The sequence below is a fragment of the Podarcis pityusensis genome (assembly GCF_964106645.2).
Source record: "Podarcis pityusensis genome assembly, chromosome: 11".
Taxonomy (NCBI): Eukaryota; Metazoa; Chordata; class Lepidosauria; order Squamata; family Lacertidae; genus Podarcis; species Podarcis pityusensis.
In genome coordinates, this window is record NC_138036.1 from 60,253,519 (window position 1) to 60,271,981 (window position 18,463).

Below are 18,463 nucleotides of genomic sequence, written 5' to 3' on the forward strand. Positions count from 1 at the left end.
TAATAATTTCATTTATAGACCACCCTTCATTCAAAAACCAGAATAGTTATGGTTACAGATAGGTAGCCGTGTTGGTCTGCCATAGTCAAAACAAAAAAATTCCTTCCAGTAGCACCTTAAAGACCAACTAAGTTAGTTCTTGGTATGAGCTTTCGTGTGCAAGCACACTTCTTCAGATACTGTGTATCTGAAGAAGTGTGTATCTGAAGAAGTGTGCTTGCACACGAAAGCTCATACCAAGAACTAACTTAGTTGGTCTTTAAGGTGCTACTGGAAGGAATTTTTTTTTTTTTTTCAGAATAGTTATGTACAAGTAGCAGCACTAATACTAAATTCAATATATCTGTCTATTATGCAAATGCCAGGATTAAGGGATAAAGACCATGCAGCCCCTCCACAAACCCCTTCTGTTTTGCATGCAAATCCACACACACACACACACACACCCCGCCCTTAAACAAAGTTTGGGCTTACATCAGTACTCTTATTGCCTGTGCTCATTATTAGCTAGGATTCATAGTTAATAAAGGATTTGAAACCAGTATCAAATCTCTTTTCAAGACAACTTTAAAAACTTCATGGCTTCAGTGCCAGCCCATGATATGTTGCTTCCTGAGGCAAAGGACATAAGGGTGCTGCCCTCCATTTCATGCACAGAAGTTAACTGGACAGCCAGTTCAATCTTACTCCAACGCTGGCAATGGAGAAGCATTCACCACCACACCTGAAGCAACATGATAGTCCAGTGACCAGGACGGGCTGCGAAGCGTGTACAGCTTTGTTGCTCTCCAGAGGGCAGTGGTCTGGGTTTACCCCCAAGGCTCTGGTGCCCAAAATGGTCATCCCCCTCTGCCTGATGTTAGGCTTGGCTTCCAGTTCACGATGGTGCTCATGCAATTTTAAAGTATGGTCAATAAATACCTAATTTATGGAAACTGAAGTTGATGGAAAGTGACTTACTCAAGGTCACACTGTAAGTCTGTGGCCTAAAATCTTTCCATATACAACAAGCACTTCTGCATGAATCGAATGTATCATAAATACACAATAAACCATACAAGAACTGTGCAAACGATAGCATTACAGTGGTACCTCGGTTTACGAACTCAATCCGTTCTGGAAGTCCATTCTTAAACCAAAACCGTTCTTAAACCGAGGTGCGCTTTCCCTAATGAGGTCTCCCGCCACCGGTGCACTTACACCATTCGGAATCCGTTCTTAGACCAAGCTAAAGTTCTCAAAACGGGACACTATTTCCGGTTTTGTGGAGTTTGTAAACCGAATCGTTCTTAAAATGGACTGTTCTTTAACCGAGGTACCACTGTACCTTAATCATTTTGAACACTACAGTACATTCCATGAATTCTTCTGTGATGGAATCAACGGATACATGCCCCAGGCAGAAGCCACTGTGCTGCAGTATTTAGAATGTCAGACTAGGACTAGGAAACCAGGGTTAAAATCCCCATTTGGCCATGACTGCCTCTTGGGCAAACCTACCTCACAGGGTTGTTGTGTAAGGGGGGGAAACCATGGTATGCCATCCTGAGCTTTTTAGAGAAAAGCAATACATAAATAATAATAAATGCATAAATGCTGAAATGTGTGCTTAAAGGTAAAGGGACCCCTGACCATTAGGTCCAGTCATGGCCGACTCTGGGGTTGCAACTCTCATCTCGCTTTATTGGTCGAGGGAGCCGGCGTACAGCTTCTGGGTCATGTGGCCAGCATGACTAAGCCACTTCTGGCGAACCAGAGCAGCACACGGAAATGCCGTTTACCTTCCCACCGGAGCGGTACCTATTTATCTACTTGCACTCTGACGTGCTTTCGAACTGCTAGGTGGGCAGGAGCAGGGACCGAGCAATGGGAGCTCACCCCGTCGCGGGGATTCGAACCGCCGACCTTCTGATCAGCAAGTCCTAGGCTCTGAGGTTTAACCCACAGCGCCACCCGCGTCCCAATCAAATGTGTGCATACCTATATATAAAAACCATATTTATCTCTTCAAGAATGTGCTTGTATACACACAACTCCCAGTTTGTGTGTGTTCAAATTGTGCTCAACTGTGCACATGTGCACTTTTTCAGCACTGAAAGGAGGCAGGGCAGAAAGGGGTGGAATGGAAGTGGCTGACAACTGTGGCAGCCAGGAACAGACCCCTCATGTAAGCGGGGATTCCACTGTACACTTACTTCAGTTTTATGTTAACTCATTTAACGTCATTTATCAAAAGCTTCTAAGACAGTGAACTGAAATTTTACATTTAAACTGGAGAACCTGTATCTTGAACATGGAGTAATTGGACATGAGAGCAGTATAGAAATGGACAGAGTGGCTGATTCATCTACTTTTTCTCCACTGTCTGTGTCTCTCCATAATATGCCAATGACAAGATGAGCAGGCAATAGAAGTAATTAAAAAGCTGCCTCCTGTGATATCACACAGTGATTTTGAGACCGTAGAAGGTACAGAAAATGGAAGGGGGACAAAAGAAACAACAACAATTCAGCTGTGCAGAATATGTGAACTGACAAAAATAAGGTGGGTGGGTATTATTACTTCTGTATAGAAAACAATATAGAGGGAAACACAGTATTGTAATATTTCACTGAACATTCTTTGGTCATCCTTAAGACGGCCCAATGAAAGGGTTTAGAAAAATGCACAATATTTTTCTTGCAAATCCCATGCCTATAGGTTTCCTGGGGAAATAAAGGAAGCTTATTTCATGGAAGGCAACCAATGCCAACACTAAAAGCAACAACATACAATTTACTTTGGAAGCAGGACTAAGTACACTTAGTTGGAAAATGTCCATAACATCCAGTACTTAGGACCACAGCCTACTGAGCAGTTAGAATTCATAAAATACAATTGTTACCCTTTAGACTGATGCTTTGGATTCTTGTTTCTATTAAAAAACAACTTATTTCAGAATAATTAAAAATCCTTCCTCCGCCTTCAGAAGATTGACAGTTGTTTTGTGATTGTAAGAGCGCCTTCTGTTCCTATCAACACTTTGAACACACACCCCAATGCCAAAGTTGGTGAAGCGAGAGAGATGAAAGGGGGCAGTGATGATGAGAGGGGAGGCACCAAGCAGCGTTCTCACAAGAGACTCAGCAGCACAACATCTGATCATTAATGTCCATCAAACATTTTGGCTCTCATCCAGCTCATGTAAGAGAATGGGGTATTGGGAACAAGAAGGAGGCCACTGTGCCGACCCAGGCAAAAAGCCAAGGTGTCTGATTTAGGTTTCAGAGCCCGTCCTCCCATTCTCCGTTACATGAAGAGTGATATGCTATGCTAGAGCTGTGCAGTACTTCATGAGTATGCAGATCTAGCTAGCCCTGCTAAGTATGCAGCTTGTACAGCATTATCATTGGCTAGCTAAATAATTTAAAAACCTATTCCACAAAAATAGCTTTAATTTTCTAAAAACCTGACGTTTTGGCTTTGGCTATAGTTTCTGTAAATGCAATGTCAAAATAACATAATATTTCTAAAACAATGCTAGGTAAAATCATATCCATGAATTAATAGTGGTCCACTGTAAGATGTACTTTGACTCTTTGAACTGATTTCCGACTCTGAGATGATTTCAGCAAAGGCCACACTCTGCAGGCCATGGTCCCACTGAAAATCAATACACCCACCTGAGTAATTGTGATAGGGTTAGGACTGACTGCCCACCAGACCATAGGTCTGAAAACAGAACTGCTAACTTGTGTGCAACCTGAAGAGGAAAAGCAACAGCTGGGTGCAGCGTAAGTGCCATCTCCTTGCCCCACTTGATGCACACCCCACAAGCCAAGTGCCTCTCCTTGCTCTCTGCTTGGAGGTTCCGCAAGTGTTAACAGCTGCAATACAGCTGCCAATTCCTAGAGCGGAAGGGAAGGTCGGTGAGAGGGGAGTTTCTGCTTCCCTGTTTCCTAGCTCTGCCTCTGTTACTGGAGAAGAGAAATGTAGGTGAAATCAGAGAAGTCAGTGAGCCCCGGCTAAGGAGCGCAGAACCATCAGCTCTTTTATGGAACACCAACAGCCTGAGAGAGGCGTTGGAACAGCCTCACACCCACCAAGGGTAGGAAAAATAAGGAAGCCCAGGCTCCATCAGATAATATTTTGTGTCAATATTTCCCTTGCAGGAAAGGTGGTATATAAGTGCAATGAAGGAACAACACATTAAGGAGGCCAGAGCAGCAGATGCGGGGGGTGGGGGGGAGAGATAAGGTGAGGGAGAGGGGAGATTCAGTACCCCCCTTCTACACGCACCTTCAACTCTGCTCCCTTCTTTATATGCAGACAGTGCAGACATATGAAAAGAAATCTGTTTGTTCCCACCATGTCTAGGTGGGCACCCCTAAACAAGGATATGTGATTCAGAGCTCTGTCATTGTGATATCACGTATCACTGTCAGCATTTGCAAAAGGATCCTCAGTCCTCTGTGAGGTTTTTTCCATAGCAATGGTTTTAAAAAAACATGTATATTGGGGAATATTTTCCACAAATACATAAAGCATACAGAAGTTTATCCACTATGAACATTATAAATAGCTCAGAGCCCTATTAACAATGCAGCACAACAAAAGCAGTTAAGATAATAGTTACTCACAAGTTGGCTGGGAAGAATTAACACTCCCACAAGTACTTCAAATGCAGCCAGTGAATCAAAAGCATTTCAGTGCAGGAATCTGCAGCTGTCCTACGTGGGGGTTGAACATGCAACCTTTGCGTTATCAGCACCAGACTGAGCTATCCATGTAAATGGTTTTAAGGTCTTTAATGCTGTTTTTAATAGGGTTATACTTATTAAACTGGTTTTCAATATTTATATTTATTGCATGTTTTCAATGGTATCTGTTTAATTTATGCTGTGAACTGCCTTGGGTCCTGAAAGAGTTCCATTTGATTACTCTGACCTTTCTTAGACGCTGCACACCGGACATTTTGAGAAGTATCAGCTCTCTTTTACACTGGATATGTTCTGGTCTTTGGGTGGCCAAAATTAGGTCATATAGTTGTAGCTCAACCCACTAGGCATCTGGTTCATGGTATTTTATAGGTAATTACATTTGACTTTATGATATCAGAATGTCCTCACAATGAGCATCAGTCATGGACAATCAGCACACTTTGTGTGGAAGTACTTCACAAATATGATGCATTAAAATGCAAAAGTGAAATCCTAATTTTTCTAAAAATCACAGAGCATGAAGTTTAAGACTCAGCAAACTAAAGAAAGTTATTTTTCTTTTGAATATCACAGCAGTAGGGTATAAAGGGACAAGCTGGTGTTCCCCCCTAACTTGTAATAATTTTTATCATACCTATTTTTGTTTATTCTGGATCTTACTTATATCCTCAATACTGGATTCATAGAATCATAGAACTGTAGAGTTGGAAGGGATCCCGACGGTCATCTAGTCCAACCCCTCTGCAACGCAGGAATCTTTCACTCAAGGTAGGGCTTGAACCCACAACCCTGAGATCAGTCTCCTACTGTACTGACTGAGCTATACTGCAGCTTCAGCTCCTGTCAGCCGCAGCCAGGCCAAGGGTAAAGGCTGATGGGAGATGTAGTCCTGTGACATTTAGAGGCCCACAGGTTCCCCACCAATGCTTTGCATGGCTATGCGCTCATGCACACTTCCTCCAGGGAAGCAAGAGACGTTATCACAGTGCAAGGAAACATTCTGGCCAGGCAAAGGACTTGTGGAGGGTGTGGAGCAGGGCCTTTGTGGGACGTGCCCTGGAGAAGATACAGAGCTGACAGAGAATCCTGAGAGGGTTGGCCACATTTGTCCCCAGGCCTCAGCTTCCAGAGCAGTTTTACAGATAAATGAAAAACAATAGATGGCATAAAAGGAAACGAGCGCTCTCCACATCAAACAGAGGGCACCCTTTGTGTGCCCATGCGCAGCACCCCCGATCCTACGTGACTCCTGGCAGAGCACTCCTGGTCTGCTTCCCCAAGTTGCAAACCTTGAGGTTCCTGCCAAACCTCAGTTCAAAGAACCAATTGCGACTGGGGAGGCGTAGCCAGGAGAGCGGGCCAAGTAAGGGTTGGGTCGCTCTTTAAGCATAAAAGGGGGTGGAGCCTACATGGGAGATCTCAGTCTCCTACCTCCCATCGTTTAGGCCTTTTATTGCAGGTGAACTTCTTCTTTACAGGTATGCAGGCGCTGCTGTGGTCTTACGATGGTTGATGTTGAAGGACCGGGAAGAAATTTCCCTGCATTGGCAGGTTTTGCCTTCCCCATAGCAAAACGTCACAACTTTGGCGGTTATAGGCCTTGGGTAGAATCCTTTAGTCTACTTTCCCTAAATGGGGTGTGGGGTGTGTGTGAAGCGGTGGCACACGCCCCCCCCCCTGCAGCAGCGATCCCAGGGTTCCCCGTTAAAGGGGTTGTGTTGAGTGGAGTCACTGGCCATATGCTGAAAGGTTGTCAGTGCACTCCCCTGTGTTGTGGTGAAATGGGGGGGGACCCCCCCTCTGCTTCAACATACGTCTTCTAGAGCCAGCCCAATCCCCAGACAGATTGGCTAACCCTGATGTGTCCCAGATCCCCAGCTGGGGACTGGGAGGCATAAACGCCCAATGCCTAAGCCAAGGTCTTCCTACATCTGAAAGTTTAATAAAGTTGTGGCCCATTTTTATCCCATAACACGTTGTCATGAGCCATTATTCCACCTGGGTGTCGCCTGGGGTTGGGGGGTCTCTGCTTGGGCACACAAAGGGAATAGGAAGGAAGGAGGAAAGTAACAAGCTAGCCATGTATGATTTTTTAAAAAAAATTCATGGTGGCCATTGTGAGTGCTGCAATATCACAAAAAGTGCTTTTTCAGGGTGAGATCATGGCATGGGTAACGTGACTCACCCAGGAATGCAGCATGGAAGACACGCAGCCCAGTTATTGACCTGAAAAAGTTGGGTAGTATTCTATAGCCACAGTTGCATAGGAGCTTTTAATATATGTTTCTTCACAGAACCAACCAGAACTGGGGTTTTTTCCTGGATGCTTTACAACTTTACCTTTGACAACAAAGTACTTTTTGCTCACAGAGTAAAAACATGGAGTCTTCCATGTTCAAACTCCCCGGCATTGCAGTTTCCTGGCTATTTTCTCTTTATAAGGTATGCTACTGCTTCTGCGAATGCAAACAGCTAATTAAAGTTTACTTCCTACTTTTCTTTATGAAAACCTCAAGGCAAGGAAAATGTAAATAAAAGGAAATAAAGCTCCTTTGAAAGACAAGAACCATGTCCCTTGGGCACATAAAATCTACTGACTTGAGCTGTCATCATAATTTATTGGGTCCTGTTTAAACGTACAGATGATACAAACAGCAGAATTCTGTTGCAAGGCTTCTGTTGCAGAAAACATTGACTTAGCTCTGCGGCTGGCAATAGGTCAGTTAGTACATAACTGACCATGTCCAATGGAGATTTTAAAAAAATAGGTGTAAATGTTTAGACCAGTACTTATATCTTGATAAAAGCATTGTGGGCACCAGCACAAACTGGCTGCCATGTGCAGCAACAACAGAAGAAGTGAAGGCACTCCACACTAGAGAGTACTCTCACAAAAACAACATTGTGTCTATTAGGCACAAATTGGTAGCCACAGGACATGGAAAAGGAAGAACATAAAAGCAAAATAATAATAATAATAATAATAATAATAATAATAATAATAATAATAATAATTCCACAATTTCCCTTGGGATCATTCCCAAAACAGCATCAAATCAAAGAATACATCAGTCTCCATGGACTGACCTGTAAAAATCACAGATCCAGAATTATACAGCAGAAAAAGCCTCAAGGCACACCATTTTTGTTTCCATGGGCTCAGCTCCTCTCATGCGCACCAGGGAAGGTCTTGCTGGACACCCGTTGAGGACACTGGGATTAGACAGCAATGTGCTGCGAATCAAGGGATCTCCTGCCTCCTAACAGTGGTGGTGAGAAATTTCTAGTCATGAATGGTGGAGGTGGCAGCACCAGGTCTTGCCCCAGCGCAAGGGCAAGATCTGGAAGGAAATGTGGTGGTTCCTTCTCAGATCTGCTATACATAAAGAATGAGTAATGAAGTAACAATGAATGAATAATAAAACAATGGACGCATTAATATATCCATGCATTAATGCTTCATCCAAATTGCATCATTTCTGGAAAGATTTATAAAGTTCAGGATGGAAAGAGCAGTAAAAGGGCTGAAGCTGAGAAGGTCTGTGTCTGAGTCAGTGCCTGAAAGGGAGACTCCCTAAGGACCTAATGGACGACACAATGAATTTCATAATGGAAGGTAGGTGGAATATACATCTGTGAAATAAATACAATACATATCTTTTTAGTTGTGGACAATAGTTCAAGTGATGGAGGTTATTATGTATCATTTGGTGTTTGTTAAGATTTGTGATGATTTTAGCATACACACTTTGACAAAGCTCTATGAAGTATTCAGAGATGATTCTCTGTTTGTATGTAGTTGTTTTATCTTTGTTTTAAATAAGATTAAGAGGGAAAAAAGCAGTTGATCAATTGACGAGTATGGAAATGGAGATAAGTTTAAAATCTGAATTTATAGTGCAGTCCTGCGTAAGGGGTAAATGTGCCCAGAATTGCAGTCTAAACCGCAAACCCACTTATACACATTTACCTGGGAGTTATTGAACTCAGTTTGGCTTGCTTCTGAGTATTCATGTAGTGTGTCAATACTGTACAAGTTTTTTTGACGCGGGTGGCGCTGTGGGTTAAACCACAGAGCCTAGGACTTGCTGATCAGAAGGTTGGTGGTTCGAATCCCCGCGACAGGGTGAGAGCCCGTTGTTCGGTCCCTGCTCCTGCCAACCTAGCAGTTCAAAAGCACGTCAAAGTGCAAGTAGATAAATAGGTACCGCTCCTGCAGGAAGGTAAACGGCGTTTCCTGGCGCTGCTCTGGTTTGCCGAAAGCGGTTTAAGTCATGCTGACCACATGACCCAGAAGCTGTACGCCGGCTCCCTCGGCCAATAAAGCGAGATGAGCGGCGCAACCCCAGAGTTGGTCACAACTGGACCTAATGGTTAGGGGACCCTTTACCTTTACTGTATGAGTTTAATTTTTTAATGTACAAATAAATTATAAAAAAATAATATTTTTAGAAAACACTGCTCCTGGCTCCTTTTAAAATCCAAGTACTATAATCCAACTGGCAGAATTTAAAGGAACATGAAGCCCAATTCATATGGCATGTTTTTTCCAAAGATACAGTGAAAAGGGAGTTGAATTAGTCAGTTTAAGCTAGAAGGAACAAAAAGAGAAGTGCTTACTTGGCCAGAAAATGAATTGAAAAGATCTTTAAGAGACTTGCATTCCAAGACCATGCAGAGTTAGTTGTGCATTAGCCCGTTGGTTTCAACAGGAATAGCAAAGGCCTCAATAAATATGTGCTGGGATATGTACTTTAGCATTATAGTTTATGTTTGGCTGGGTGAGTTATGTGGAACTGGAAACCTCCAGATGTTGTTGGACTAAATATTCTAACATCCCTGTATACTGGCAATGTTGGCTGTGGTTGACTGGAGTTGGAGTCTTCTAACATCTTGAGGGCCAAAAGTTCCCACCACATTTCTTTTATATGATAAATGTGTTGAATGTTAAATTGTAAAATCCATTAAAAAATTATAAATACAGTATATATAAAGTTCCCCACCACTGGCTTAAATAATGAACTTCCACAGTAACAATTCCATTTGCTCTAGAGTCATGAAGGAAAATGGTACCTGTTGAATCTTTGCCTGAAATGCAGATTTCAAAAAGCATAGGATTGGTCCCCCCCAAAACACAGGATTCTCAAAATTTAAAAACTTAACTAACTTAACTTGCTTTCTGCTCTTTTGAACAGAAGATACAATGATTTCAGATTGCTGCAACAAAGGGAGCTTGCAATCTCTGTGGCTTTAAAATATAAACATGATGTTGAAATTCAGCAAGTTAATCACTTCCAATCTTGGTTACTCCATTCATTTGAGTTTGCAAATGTATGAATAGAGAGCATTATTGTTTTGAAACACTACAATGAAAGGGAGCCCCCAGCCCTTCCGGTTTTATCTGAGATTTTATATCCATTTGTTTTTACTTCTATCCTTCATGCCCCACATGTAAGCCCTTTCAAGTACTACGCACATGAAGGTCGTCATAGAATTACTGAGGAGCAGGGCTGTGACCCTGGCATCAAGTATGCTTCTCTGCCCCAGGGATAGCCACATATTGGCACAGATGTCTATGGGAAGGGAGCCTATGTGTGTAGCCTTCAACGCTATCAGAATTTGATTACAGAGTCCCAGTCATGAGGAAGCCTTTATACAAGCAGCTACTCATGTAAAGCCTCCCTTCAAATGTTCATGCCAATGTTCGGATGTTCAGGACACATGCCTAACGCTAGGACATGGGCAACCATGCAGCCAGTCACAGTAAGATAACCCCTTAATGAATACTATTTGTGAAGGTAGCTATGGAAGATTCTGAAATTAAGATTAGAAATTAAGTGTTTCTCTAGAAATCTATGGAGACTGTAGTCCTTGCAGGTAGGACAGAGGAGGCCACAGAGTGAGAGCCTGCTGTTTGGCTAGCATGCTACCGTGCATGCTGCGTCTTTCAGAATGAAAGGAAATGTGCTGAGATACACTCAGGCCCGCAGTGTGGCTTGAACAAGAGACATCAGACCTTCTTTCCTCCAAAATGATTCTGCCAGAGGAACATGGAGGACCCAATCTCTGACAAGCAAGCTGCCAAATATTTTTAATTGCAGGAACTTCTCCCAACACTGGATTATTTTGAACAAGGTCACTCTCATTTCCTATGATGCCAAGCTGCCTGGGCATGCTCAGAGGCCTCTAGTTTCTGGAATGCTGACTATGTAATCAGTGTGCAATTCATTTGTACTTCATAATGTCTGGAATTTTCAGTAATTAGTTCAGGAAAATTATGGAACAGAACCAATGGATTCCTCCTACCCCTGGTTTCAGCAAAACCTGGTACCATAAAATGTACCGCATTATCTATTTTTCATTATCTTACTATATTACTTTATTTTTCTTCTTTTCCAAATGCACAAATAGAGGATGTGTGTGTACAAACATACCGTTCTGACGCCATTCTCAAAGGCCTGGCGCGTTAAAGAAGCAGGTCCATCAACTGTCTTCCCATCATCATCAGGACCCCAGCTAGCACTGTAGATGTGTATGTGCTGGGGATTGAGGCTAAGTGATTTTGCTTCTACCATGTCTGTAACATCACCATCTAGCATCCGTACTCCTTGAAAAGAAAAATGGCAGATTGTATGACAATGGACATATTGAAGCACATTGGTGGGGGGAAAATGGTTGGTGTTTTTAACTGACTCAAACATACTTTGGGCCAAAAAGCTTTGTTATTGTTCGTATTTCATGTTCTGCTTGACAATGTGTTTTTTTATTTTATTAATAAACAAAATAAACCAAAGATAAATAGCATTTGAGCATTTTTATGCTCAAATGAAGTCTTTGGATTACTTGTTTTCACAGGATCCAATCTATTTAATGTTTTTTAAATGGCCATTTTCAAACAAAACACATTTTTTTAAAAATAAAAAAGGGTTTTTCCAGAAAGTAATGGTGTGGAAACAAATTATAATACATTTTTAATTGGCCTCAGTTCACGATGAACATGCCAATCATCCATCTGAAAGGAAGGATAAGTGGGGTGGGGAAGCCAGCACAAGGTGCCCCTAAGTTCCTTTGAGCTGCTTGCTAAAGAGACTGTTCAAGGGAAGGGGAGAGCTGCTGTTTACCTGAGTCCTGGATCACTAGAATGCCTTCTGCTGAAATCTCCCTGCTGATATGGAAGGTGATCTCCTGTTGCTGGCAGAGTCTACAGCACTTCCCTCTAGGTAACTACTGTTACTTCCACCATTTCACCCCACTGCCATTCAAATCCCACTTGGAGAGCTAAACCAGGTAGTGTGGAATTATTTCTCTGTGGCAGAACCTGGAAAAGCTCTCTTGATGGTGACAGAACTGGTATATTCTCAATCTCAGGAGGGCACACTCAGGCCTTGGCACAAAGACCATTGATGGTGAAAGAAGCAGGAATAGTAGTGGCAGTGAGAAGCAGGCCCGTTGAGTTCCACCTCATGGTGTGAGGTTTTGTTTCCTCTTATGTACATGAATCTTATGTATGTGTACATAGGGCTAAGTCCAGATTTTCTATTTCTCTCTCCTCTCTCTTTCATTTCATATTGGTGCCCTGCTTTTCCTTGCAAAACGAAGCCCAAAGCAACTAACAACAACATTCTAAAGCAAATGTGATTAATATCAAAATATGAAAAATTCTATAACAATAAAAATTTACAATATTTTTTTTGGGGGGGGGGGAGGTCTCTCTGCAATGTCTCCCCATGGCCTGCCTCACTGTCACCAAGGTGGTGCTGGTGTTTCCCCCTCTTCCTCCATTGGACAGAGGGCAAGCAGTGCCCACGGCACCATTGTTTGCTACTGCCACTCACCCTCCACACCCTAGGCAGGTGGGTGATGATGACAGATGCTAGGAGTCACCACAGCAGCTGCCACCCAGAGGAAGGGAGAAAGCAAGTGAACAGCACTTAGCTGCCATTGCCACTCACTAGGACTGGAGCAGCAGCTACCACTTGCTTCCTTACCCTCCATCTATGGACAGACATGCTTGGGCAGGCTAGTTAATATCACCAGCTGCTGGCTGTAGTATAGGCGACACTGTTGGTGGCATGGCACAGCACAGGGGAAAGAAGGCAGGAAGGGTGGAACCAATCCTTCTAAGCAGCCCAAGGCTAGGGGGCTGCCCCACAATGACAACTCCTGACACCAGCCTTGTGTGTATGCAAGTGTGAGGATGTTTGTTCTGCTTGCTGTCTGTTTCCTTTCATGCACCTGTGTCTATTGTTCACAGACCCTATCCATGTTTACTCAGAAGTAAGTCCCGCTATGTTCAAGCCTAACTATGCCTAACTGAGCTTGATTCATTCTTAGCTTGATTCATTCTTGAAGCATAGATAGATATAAGGTGAATTCCACTGAGGCCTTTATTTGAGTGATGTCACCTGATGAAGTGTGTTCAGAAAAGAAGTGGCCTATGGTGTGGTATGTTTTGCTGGTATTGTATTACATTGTGTTGTTATTATTGTACGCCACCCTGGGATTGCCAGTTTAGAATAGTGTTAGATATATATATTTACTATATGGGAAAGTTTTTTGCCATATGGTTTCTTGACCTTATTTATTATTGCTACAACTATTTATTAAACTTGTTAGTCACTTGCTACACAAAAGGTTTCCAACCAACTAACCACATATTTAATCACCTATTTCTTCTTTTATGCCTCCCTCCAAAAAGGGATGTGGAGAAGAGTCTCAGTTGCAGATTCACGTCAGGAGAGGCATTCCATGTTTATTAACAAACACATGGCTCTTCGCAGCCTCTTCATTACACTCTGTGTAATGTCTTCACTCCATAGCAAAACTAATCAGTAACCAAGGATAAATTAACAGCAACCAATAATTCAAGAACAGACCTCTCTGTATTGCTGCAATTTAGCATACACTTCAGAAATGGGCACCTTCTCCACATTTATATATACCCACAGAATTCCAGTTTCTTTATCTTTGAGGCATTTATTTATTTACTAAATATATCCCTTGCCTTTTTATCTATAAAAGGGATGTAAGACTGCTCACAATACTTAAAATACAATACAATAAATCACATAAGAGTAATCACTATATCAAAGGCGTAAGCTAAAGCATCAGCAGAAGAATAGAAGTGCCAGGCCATCCAGCCATTATCTGGCTCATATGCTTGCCTAAACAGCCCTGACACCTAAAAGCAGGCAGGGAAGGAGCTAGGGATGCCTCCTGGAGCAACACAGTCCAAAGGCTGTGTAGGTGTCACTTCCAAAAAGGCCTTTTCCTCTGGACTTTGGACAGTGATGGGACACAGAGCAAAACCCTAGCCTAGGAACTTAGCAGGCAGGTGGAAGATGGCATTTGACACTGGAGATACTGCACACTGCCAGGAGATTGTTTATATAGAGAAGCAGACGGGGAGGCTTGGAGAACCATAAATGAATCCAATTCATTGCTTATATAAAACGTGCCTTCATTCAAAGAGTGGCATCATATTTGGATCTAATATGAGCTGAGGACTCTCAATATTGTTTTCTAAAATGCAGATTCTATTATTCTGCCAGAGCAGAGATTCAACTTAAACCAGACAGCATTCCATGTCTTGACAACCTGCACGTTATAAATGTTTCTATTTATAAACCAAATTAGCATCTTTTAATTATAAAACATAACAGCTTTGTTCCCATCTTTGCTATGAATTAGCTTGAGTGTTTATTCAGTTCTTAACCCAAGCCTGGCTGTCCTATTGAAAAAGCCCGCCCCCCTTTTCTAATTGATTCGAAACAAAACTGCTCATGCTTTGCGAGATCACACTTGTCCAAAGACTGATCTCACTGTGAAATTTACTTTATGAAAAAGAACAGACATTAATTCAGGTCGCAATCCTTTTACTTTTATCTTAAGGATGTAAATAATCAGAGCAAGCAAGTTATGAATATAGGAAGCTGCCCGCTGCTGAGTCACACCATTGGTCTGCACTGTCTGGCCTGGCAGCGGCAGGCCAAGGACCCAAGAAAAGTTCCTTCCAAGCATTCAGCCTAGAAAAGCTTTAAGTGGAGATGCAGGAAAACGATGCTGGCAAATCATGTGCACTTTGGTGAAGTAGTTGCTATTATTTGCCTACAGTTTGACATTATTTAACTGGATTGCTTGGCACAATCCTGTTCGTCTTTTCAGCACAAGGTGAAGACTTTTCTGTTCACTTGGGCCTTTTAAATAACACATAAGCCTCATATGTTAAGCTTTAAACTGTGTTTTGAATTAATATGCTATAGTGTTATTGCGCGGTACATTTTCTCTCTCTCCTTTGTGAGCTTCCTGGAGATCTCCAGTTATGGGCTGTTATATAAACAGAGTAAATAAAATAACTGTAGCCTCTGATAATATTTTATTAATTGCTATTTTTTAAGATGCTAAAAGATTCTTCATTGAATATTTCAAATAGTTATACCCTGACGGACAATCTCCAACATACTCTTTGTTTTTCCAATAACAGACCATTCTTCAAAACATTTTGGGATTCTGGTAACAGGAAAATCTTAATTGTCTATCAGCCAGTTAAGCTTGAGACAGTGAAATCTGGTTCTGGCAACATCAAGCACAAGTTTGTTCACAGGTTTTAACAGATTATTGTTATTCATAAAATGGGTTGTATTCAACATTTGTCATACCTACTGAAATTTATAGATTTGAGTAACGTAGGTCCATTAATTTCAAGGGGTCTACTCAATGTAGAACTTAGCTAGGTAACAACAATGCTATTTTCTTCCTTCAGTATTAGCTGAAATACTAAGATTAAAGTGGCATTATTGAGCCGAATAATGAAAGGGAAAAAAACCACCTGAAAATGTTGAAATAAAGAATTTCACTTAAAATTACTGACTTTAAGCCAAGAACGGTAGGCTGGTACTATAAATTACAGAGGATGTGCAGCTACTACAAAAAAGAACAAGTCTGTATATCCTATTCCCCTGTAACATAAAAAACTCATGAAGATGCGATTCCATGCTCCTGTTTCACTTCATTGACTGTTGCTTATGAAAGCACAGGGTGTGCTAACAACTTGCAACACAATGTTGTATCCTTGGGAATTATAGGAGGAGAAACAGGATCACTATTTTTAATGGCAGCCAGGCATGTCCCATGACATTGACTTTTAGGCCCACTTAATCAACAGAAATTCCTGTAACTATCTGGATAGACTATCTACATTTGTTCACCATAACTCAGGAATTGTCCTCTAACTGAGATTCAGCCTAGCGAATAACAAATAATTTAAATTCCACTGTAACTTCAGAAACAGCAACAAAGCAACAATCTAACTGTTAAAACATCTGGATGGACTAGGGCTGTAAAAAACAACACAGGCAAACATTAATCCAGTTCTCATGTACGTAATGCTAAGCCAAACCATTACTTAGCCATGTGTGGATGGTATGGCAGCAGCAAGATCAAAGGTGGAGTAGCTCCATCCTTCATTCAGGGAAACTGGACATACGCTCATTCATGCTAAGCCATAGATAGGTCGGTTTAGTATGTGTGGATTGAACCCATGTACTAGCGGAAACTGCCTCACGGGGCCATGTCAACAATCCATCTAGCCAAAGAACTAATTTCCAACAATAGTTGGTAGCATATAATGATATATTATAACAACATTATCATAGGTTTTGCATTTGAGATGTGCTTCTAGAAACAGTGCCCCGACCAAGCGTAGCCCATCCCATTTGGCCACCTGTGCCCCCACCATGGCCACCACTGCCACTGCACCCCACCTCTCATCGAACGCGGTGGGAGCTGGAGGGCTCCTCAAAACTTTGCCGCTCGGTTTCTCTCCCCACCCTCTGCCCGGGGGGAGAGTGGAGTGGCCACATGGGGCAAAGGAATGCCTTGGCTCCTGCTGAACTTGGCAGGATCTGGGGCACTCCTCAAAGCTTTGCTGCTTGGCTTCTCCATCTGGGGGCAGGGAAATGAGCAGCAACGTCACATGTCGGAACACACCCCGCACTGACAGTAGAAGCAGTGGAGCTGGCACAGCGCCACCTCTCGCACTTTGGCTGCCTGAGGTGGGTGCTTGACCCTGCCTCATGGCCCCATCCAAAATACACCTTGAACAAATCTCATGTCTAGCCAGGGACGTCATGTCCCATTTCACCACTTGAGATGAAACAGGAAGTGCTGCCCTGCCACTGCTGCCTGCACCACCCTCAACCACCTCCACTGACAGCATCGGCACTGATTTCAGGTGAGTCTTTTCACACACCGCTAAATCTCACCCAAAATTGGTGGGGCAGGTGGGGTGCCGCCTTGAGGGCTTCCACTGACTGAGGCAGCAGCCTTATCCCATTGATTGCCTGCACTGTGTCTAGCTTTAGAGTGTTTTCTCTCCCTCCTCTGGCTTATTTCTGAGCAAGCATGCTTATGATTCTGCTCTTAGGTTTTTACATTAATCATAGACAACAGTTACACTTACCTCCAATTCTGGCATTATATGCAATTCCAACTATACAGTGTGAGTTGTTTGCACTAGCTGCTACTTCTCCAGCACAACGGGTTCCATGCCTATAGGAATAGACAGATATTTTAATATAAGTACTATTAACCACTAAGAGAGAGATTGTCTGTATTTAATACCTTTGATTGTGTTCATCTTCAGCTGCTATGTGTAAGATGCCCCAGTTTGACACATGCACTTTAAATATATATACACACCACCATGTATGTTTAGAATTCATTTAAACTTTTGCTTCAGGCACTGCTGCTTAGTCATAATCCTTATCATTCCAATGATGTCAAACCCAATAACCAAAACTATGATTTTGCTTTTAATCAACATGTTTAGACAAGTGCAGCACGAACACAGCATGTTATAAGAACATATGGAATTGATATCAAACTTTAAGAAGTATCACACATCTTAAGCAGATGCTTTTAGGACACCATCATTATAAATTTTAAAAAGCAGTTCAATCTATAATAAATACGGCTATGAACACTTCCGTGCCCCTTGGTCTTATTTGCAGCCTCCTCCTTTTCAACCCACTGGCTTCTTATGGGCAGGGAAGTACCACTGTGCAGAGTTCCAAACCTACAAAGTCACCCTTTCATTTCAACAGAGACTATGTAAAAGTACTTCTTCCTGTGTGCATCAAAGAGCACCTGTCACCCTGAACAGGAACTCTTCAAAATAACTACTGCTGAATTGTCAATCTCCCCTTCTTGGACAAGGTTCTTAAGTGAATGATCAAAGACCTGATCTATGCGCACTCGGAGGAAACTGTTTTCTGGATCCATTGCAATTGAGGTTTAGGTCCGATTTTGGCCCAGAAACTGCTTTGATCACCCTGTATGATAGCTGCTGTCAAGAGAGAGACAGGAGAAATATGTCCCTGTTCATTCTACTCGATCTCTCTGTGGCTTTCAATGCCATCAGCCATGGTATCCTTCTGGAGCAGCTGCCCGAGTTAAGGATGGGTGGCACAGCTTTGCAGTGGTTCTGGTCCTATTTGGATGGCCATTTCCAGAGGCTGGTGCTTGGGGAGTGCTCTTCAATATGAGTTTCCTTGGGGTTCAGTTTTATCACATACAATGCTTAACATTTACATGGAACTGCTGAGTTGGGTTATCCAGAATTTTGGAGTACATTGTCAGCAATATGATGGCACACAGCTCTACTTTTCCTTTACATCGGCAGGTGTAGCAGTGGGTGTGCTGGACATATTACACTGATTGTGGCTCAATGGCACTGGCTGCCAATTGGTTTCTGGGCCCAATCT

General features: G+C 42.5%; 1 protein-coding gene across 6 annotated transcripts in view; it reads right to left on the reverse strand.

Moving 5' to 3' along the window:
• The window catches only part of LOC308458002 (proprotein convertase subtilisin/kexin type 5-like), a 167,837-nt gene that overhangs the window by 62,664 nt on the left and 86,710 nt on the right, over positions 1 to 18,463 (reverse strand). For all 6 annotated transcript variants that reach the window (XM_080972454.1, XM_080972455.1, XM_080972456.1 and 3 more), the window contains 2 exons: positions 17,161 to 17,249; positions 11,135 to 11,307 (listed from right to left, as the gene is read on the reverse strand). In XM_080972454.1, coding sequence (XP_080828580.1) covers positions 11,135 to 11,307; positions 17,161 to 17,249 — 262 coding nt within the window. The remainder of the gene's footprint in view (positions 1 to 11,134; positions 11,308 to 17,160; positions 17,250 to 18,463) is intronic.